Consider the following 6979-nt stretch of genomic DNA (forward strand, 5'->3'; position numbering starts at 1 on the left):
CAAGGATACTGGAGTGGGTGGCCATTTCCTTCTCCCTTAGTATGTATGTAGATTGCAATTTGCAGGTTATTATGCAGTTCTCTGACTTAAACCTGCAGGCAGTTCCTGGTCATGGGAGTAACATTTATTAGGGACCGGCCATGTACCAGGCATTCTGCTAAGTGCTTTTCTCACATCCACCCCGTGAAGCATCATTTCCATTATATCGACAAGGTAACAGTCACTAAAGCTTATCACACCATGCTTCCTTGAAAGTCTTGAAGCTCTCTCTGAGAGAGGAGAAAATGGAGGCAAATGACCTGCCTGAGGTGGCACAGCCAGCAGGTGGCTGAGCCAGGGCTCAAACATCACAGGTCTTGAGGCTCTATCCCATATTCTTTTTCCTGCCAAACAGGGGTCACATCTCAGAACTAAGCGGTGACCAGGAACTTCCTGCAGAGTTCAGTGATAAGTCGAAAAGATCCCATCTAGGTTTCCAAGTAGCATGTCCAGTCAAAGAGTAAAATCGCATTCTTCTGCGACTTCAGTTTGATGGGGACACCTCCTCCCAACCCCTACATTCTACACATTAGAGGAATTCACTGAGAAGCAGTTCAGATAACCTATTTTTGCTCGGATAAGGGCTTTTGGAGGAAGGAATGCAGAAATGGCTCACCCTGTGCTAAGGTGCTCAAAGTAGAAAAGCTCCCCCCAGAGGAGAGTTTACATTGAATTTGAAATTACAATGATACCTGCTTAGGAAACCCCCCCCCCCCAAAAAAAGAGGGGACTTCTGGACCAACACAGGCTCATTACAGCTTATTTTTCACGAATAGGATTTTGGGGGAATCAAAATCAGTTCATGGTACGATGTGTCATTCCCTAGCCCTTGGCATGTGTCATGGCCATAAACACCCAGGTACATTTCTCTCTTCAGAGTGACCAGTACCAACCAAGTGAAGTCCATGGTGCTGCCCACAAAGCAGATCAAAGCAGCAGCAGGGTGTCTTGAAGGAGACCTGGAAATGGTGGCCAGGCATCTACATTTTTAACAAGACCCGCAAATTGCAAAAACAGAGCTTTATTTTTCCCCTCAAGATTTTCAGAATGTGGCCTTGCAGTATATGCTTGAATTCGGTAACTCTTTGTCTTACTCTTTCAGAAGAGATCTCTCCATTCAAGCCTTTACCTTTGCCTTTGCACATTTTGGCTTTTTCCTTCTGAATTTCTTGGTTGTTCTTATTTAGTTTAATTTATCAGCACATTCCAGTACTGCATTATTGATCTGAAGAGCTAAACTATTCCCACCCCCCACTTTATTTGCAGTTAAATTTGCTATCTGCTACCTTAGTTTTAATCATAGATCCTTGGGGTTCCTAAGGTTATATTGCTAAAGAGAAAAACTGAGGATTTGCAAGAGGTCTAGGAGAACCCTGTCTTTTACTAGAAATAAGAAGGTATGTTCTTTATTGCCCTGTGTCTTTTTATGACATCTTGTCACAATTCATCAGCAACAAAGGTAAATGCGCATTTCTGTCCTTACAGATACAACAATCATTTTGTTAACATAAACTATTAGATGCTCTAAGAGCCCTTTGCACAAGACAAGTGGTATAGAACAATGAGTCCAAATGGAGCCTTTTATTGGCCACTCAAGTCCTGTATGGCTCACACAACAAACAGATCACTTGGGTCAGACAACTGAAAATGTTCCCAAACCGAGTGAGAAATGCTAGCCTCTTGTAGTGCACAGCTGCTTTTGCCTGGACATTTTGAAATGGACACCAGTACTGTTGAGAGTTGAAAGTTACCTTCTTGTGTGGAATTAGCTCATCAGGCTACCCATGTGACCTTAGACAAGGCATCTGACTTCACTGGGTTTCTCCTGCTTTCTTCCCAAGGCTGTCAGAAGGAGCAAACTACTCTTTGTGAAAGCACTTTTAAAAACAAAAGCTACGAGATAACTACTTATTTCTGAATCCTAAATGATCGCTCCCCGGGCCCTGACAGCAATTGGAAAGCCTGGTAACTGATCACATTTCTCTTTTGGTTGTTCACAGACTTTGAACCATACTTCCTCTAGACAGGGGTCTGAAATGATGAGGACGACATCATCAACTTTCTCCAAAGTGTTTTCAAGATCTAACACCAGTGTTCCGAAACCTTCCTCACCCTCACCTCCTCACCAGAACAGAAACTGAGACTGTAATACCCAATAACAGTAAGCATATTGACCTTCCTCAAAAAATAAACGGTTGTTAAAGCTGACATTGTGTCCTACACACTGATTCTTATATTGAAAATAAGAGCAAAGAAAGCATAAAGAGGCAGTTGGAGAAAAGAAGGGTTTTGATAAATGCTTCTGACAAGCATTTTGGGATGAAAAGAGCAGCTCTGTGTCACATATAGATCCATCTAGCAGGCAGTGTGGGGTTGAAGCTCTGCTCTTGAGGGCCCTGCAGCCTTGCTGGGAAGATGAGAACTAACTCCAAAGCAAACGTGTCATACCAGTAAAGCAACGTGTCATCACATCTTTCAGGCACCCTGGGTGTTCAAAGAAGGGAGTCATCGCTGTGGGCTGGAGTCGTTAGGATACATTTGCTGGAGGAACTGGAATTCAGAGAACCCTCAAAGGACCGTTAGGATTAGGGAGGCCTTGACGGCACCAGGAAGGCCATCCCCTCAGGTCACACCCCTGCATACACTGCTGCCACGCCTGAACAATTTAGCTCTGGCCCACAGGACATTCCACGATAATGGAAAGGGTCTGTATCTGCTCAGTTTGGTACAGGAGGCACCAGCCCCACGTGGCTATTGTCACTAGCGTGACTGAGGAACCCGGTCTTTCCGTTTTATTTCAGTTTAAATAGCCACATGTAGCTAGTGGTTCCCTTATCAGACAGCACTAGTCTAATCGGTACAAGGCCTCAGGGACAGCAGCCAGTTCCAATTAGGTTGAAGGAGTCCCTGAAAGGTCATTTCCAAAGTCTATCCTCAAACAAAGACGTGTAGACATCTAACTCCTCAGGGGGGCTTTGAAGCCTCCAGGCATCCTCTTGGTCCCTTTAAGAGACATGAACCACCAGTGTGGCCAGAGAGGAGCTCGTGGTTTCCAGCCATATTTGTGCCGCTGCACTTGTCAAAACTCAATTGATGGAGAAAGGATAAGCCCCATGGAGAACACCAAAGTCAGGGAATCACAAATAGAACATTGGAACCTGCATCTGCCAGCTGGCCTCAAGCAGTGCTTGGCTAGAAACGGCTTCCATGGGACAGAAACACATGAAGATGATCACTCACTAGTCATTCTCATACCCCAGCTTTATCCAGGAATTTAGGTCAGTGGAAGGTCTCAGCCTTATACTAATGCCCAAGGGAAATATTTCTATGAAAGTAAATTTCCTTTATGCTGTATCTATAGTCCAGAAATGTTAAGTGAAGCTTAGTAAATAGAATGGCAGGCAGTTCTGCCCAAATACCACATATACCTAAATTGCACTGCCTTCATCTCATTTCTGCCCTTACACACTGAAGTTCATCGCACGCGGCAGCATAAGTTTAAAGTTAGCTTTTAAAGATCTACAATAATGACAAGCACTGATCTTACATAAGCCTTTGTTTTTATTAAAAAGTAATACCAAAAAATAAAACTCTTTTAAAGTAATAGCAATCCAGTTAGGAAATCAAAAGTTATAAAAGCTACAGTGAAAAGTTTCCCTCTCCTCTCCCAGCTGTCGGCCTGGTTCACCTCTCCCAAAGCAATCTCTGTTACCAATGGGAGCAGTATCCTTCTCAGAGTTAGGCTTTGGATAACAAGTGTATTTTCATATGACTTGAGCAAGAAGTCTAGTCTCCTCCCTCAAACAAGGCAGAAAACAGAGAGGAAGAGGGAGGTGAGAATGGAAGGAGAGAATGCGTGCACGCTATCTGACAGCTACTATGTCCTAATATCACTGCATTCGTAGTCTCAAATAAAGTCAGTCATTTTTTCCAATGCTCTTTTGTCTAATGAATTAAATGTCAAAAGGTGAGCACCAGAATGGGAGGAAAGCTGCTTACCATAGCTCTTCAAAGTCTGCTGGCCAAAATACATTAAGAGTGTATGAGCTGGTAACTACAGTCCTTAGAGATAGAACCATTTAGATATTTACCTGTGGCGGATTCATTTTGATATTTGGCAAAACTAATACAATTTGTAAAGTTTAAAAATAAAAAAAAATAAAAGTAACAATGCAGTGAAATAAAATGCAAATTAGAATAACTAAAATGCAAATTAGCATAACCCAAATGTATCACAATATACCTTTTAGAGAAGAAAACAGGAATAAAATGATAAAAATCCAGTGTTGCCCAGATGTAGGGAATTACATTTGAACTCTACAGTGGTGACAATCCTACAAATTTGATCTTTCTGAAAAGCAGTCTAACAATAAGATGAGTTATGGTTCCAGCTGTACTTTTGGACCTGGTAACTACATTTAGGTAAATTTGGTCCAAGGGAATAATATAAAGCGAAAAAAAATGTTAAAGGCTATATAAAAACGTACATAGCATTACTATTAATTATGAAGAAAAATTAAAACAATCCTAGTGGGACACTGGTGTGCTGTATTATCAGGAAAGAATGCTAGTGAAAATATATACACAAAGGAATGCAGATATGAAATAAGTAAAACCAGCACACAAATAAGATGTGAGCACAGAATAAGGCCCTGTTCGGGCCTCCCCACACAGGGGCGCTGGGAGGGGAGGCGTCAGTGCCCCTCCGTTCCCCTCGTGCTGTGGATGTGTTCCAAGGGGCCCAACCGGGCCTGCCAAGCAAGCAGGACATGAACCGGAAGGGCCAGAATGTGGCCACAGACCCAAGGAGACCCCAGGGTTTCCTACAACCACCAGGGAAGGCTAGAGGAGAAAACAAGATGTCACACAGATAACAATTACACAGTACACTTTATGATTTGGCAACCATATGATATACTAATAAAAATTCAAGGAACTTAAGAGATCTAAACAATCATGAAGGACTTTTTTTTTTTTTTTTTTGGCTGCTGTTAGCTGCTTGCTAACAAGTGCCTTTCTCTTGAGGAAACATCATCACAACCATCTCCAACATCAATTCTTACGCCAATTCTAAACCTAGCCTAAGGTGGATAATATCAAATGCCTCAGTTTCTTATGAGGCGTAGAAAAACCAAGCATTAGTTCAGATTTTTTCGAACAACTTCTGTAAAGATAGTAGGTCATCTTCAGTCAACCCCAAGGTGCTCTTCTAAATTCTAAGCTGACAAAAGGTAACCAAATTTTTGACTGATGTTCAGTATAGAAAGTATATTGGCATTAGATATACAATAGCTATATAGCTAGGTGACAAGCATATATTTTAGAGTAACTTGTGTCCTATGGTTTTGCCCCTTTTTAGGACCCAGCACATAATTTCAGTATTCTTAATGATTCATCTAGGGACCAATGTGTCTTTGATGACACGCTACTGGTCATACTTAGTTTGCATGCATGCTAAGTTGCTTCATTTGTGTCCAACTCTTTACAACCCAATGGACTGTAGCCTGCTAGGCTCCTCTGTCCATGGAATTCTCTAGGCAAGAATACAGGAGTGGGTTTCCATGCCCTCATCCAGGGGATCTTCCTGATACAGGGATCAAACTGGCCCCTCGTACATTGCAGGCGGACTCTGTACCACTGAACCACCAGGGAAGCCCATACTTAAAGAATAACAAATGCTTATCACAGATATAATTATTATTTCCAACTGGAAAAAATGATGTGCTCTTATCATTCATTTTATGATGGAGTTCCCAGTAACACTTGCAGAAATCACGGGCCACCTATTTAGTAAAGGAAAGATACTAGGTTAAATCCTTTCAGTACAAATAGTCACACCCAAACACGTCTTCTAAGCTTACCTTTTCAGATGAAAGATATCAGCAAATGTTTGACTTTATTGTTTGGTCTCAACAGCATAGTGCACAGCACTTTATACTTCACTAGACTACCATTTAGACAATGACCAGGCTATTCCTTTCAAAAAGCTTCGAAGCATGTTTACAGAACATCTGTACTAGATAAGGATCACTTCCAATTTAGGGTTCACTGAGTCCATTAACTGCCAAGATAGATACTTAGGAGGTACACATTCCAGTAGGTTAGAGGAAGGAAAGAGACAGACTAGGGTGTTAATTAGGCCACATGAAAGAAATAATGATATGCCAAGAAGTAAAAATTGTTCTTAATGAGCACTTTATTCACTGGCTGTTCAGCGTTGAGGTCACTGCGAGTTTGTCCACCAATGAATTGCAACTCTTCTGTGAAGTGAACCCATGAAAGGAACCAGTAAACATTCGCTGTTGCCAAAGATCAAGTAAAACCAATAGCTAGCTGGTTGTTCTCAGCTGGGCATAGTGCAGGGTGTATTTGTCCCTCTCAGATCTCTGACTCCAGGGAGCATAAGTGACTGACTGCCACAGCTACTGAGCTCTGAAATGCAGTGCTGCTGCACTTTCCATCATCACTGCATTTTCACCAAGGCCACATTTCTCATGGGCTGCTCTCAGCCAATGGCAGAGTGTAGCAGAGATGCTAAGATTGGTTATTCCTTCAAGACACAGGACTTCCCCTGCCGGGGTCCAGCCCCGGTGGATCCAGGGAATTCGAAGCGGGGACGGCGTCGGCGAGGATCAGGAAACAACTGCTTAATTAAACGTTAATTAAGGATATAAAGAGTAATAGAATGAGGATAGCTCAGTGAGGAAATTCAGTGGAGAAAAGAGGCTGAAATAAGGATAGCTCAGTAGGAAAATTCAGTGGAGAAAAGAGGCTGAATAATTCAGCCAGAAGGTGAGAGAAATAACGACATGGGGAGACCAAGTTTCGGTGAACAAGGCCCGCACTTTATTTTCCAAAGTAGTTTTTATACCTTAAGTTATGCATAGAGGATAATGGGGGAAGGGGTAGAGTCATGCAGCAAGCCAGGCTTTCTTCCTGC

The 6979-nt window shown here is 42.3% G+C and overlaps 1 protein-coding gene across 2 annotated transcripts in view; it reads left to right on the forward strand.

Annotated features, from left to right (window-relative positions):
- LOC101905293 (fibrous sheath-interacting protein 2) overlaps positions 1-2247 on the forward strand; it is a 65137-nt gene extending 62890 nt beyond the window's left edge. For both annotated transcript variants that reach the window (XM_024988421.2, XM_005227444.5), the window contains one exon: positions 2040-2247. In XM_024988421.2, coding sequence (XP_024844189.1) covers positions 2040-2062 — 23 coding nt within the window. In that variant the 3' untranslated portion in view covers positions 2063-2247. The remainder of the gene's footprint in view (positions 1-2039) is intronic.
- The last annotated feature ends 4732 nt before the right edge of the window (positions 2248-6979 follow it).

This window comes from Bos taurus, chromosome X, assembly GCF_002263795.3.
Source record: "Bos taurus isolate L1 Dominette 01449 registration number 42190680 breed Hereford chromosome X, ARS-UCD2.0, whole genome shotgun sequence".
NCBI classification, from domain to species: domain Eukaryota; kingdom Metazoa; phylum Chordata; class Mammalia; order Artiodactyla; family Bovidae; genus Bos; species Bos taurus.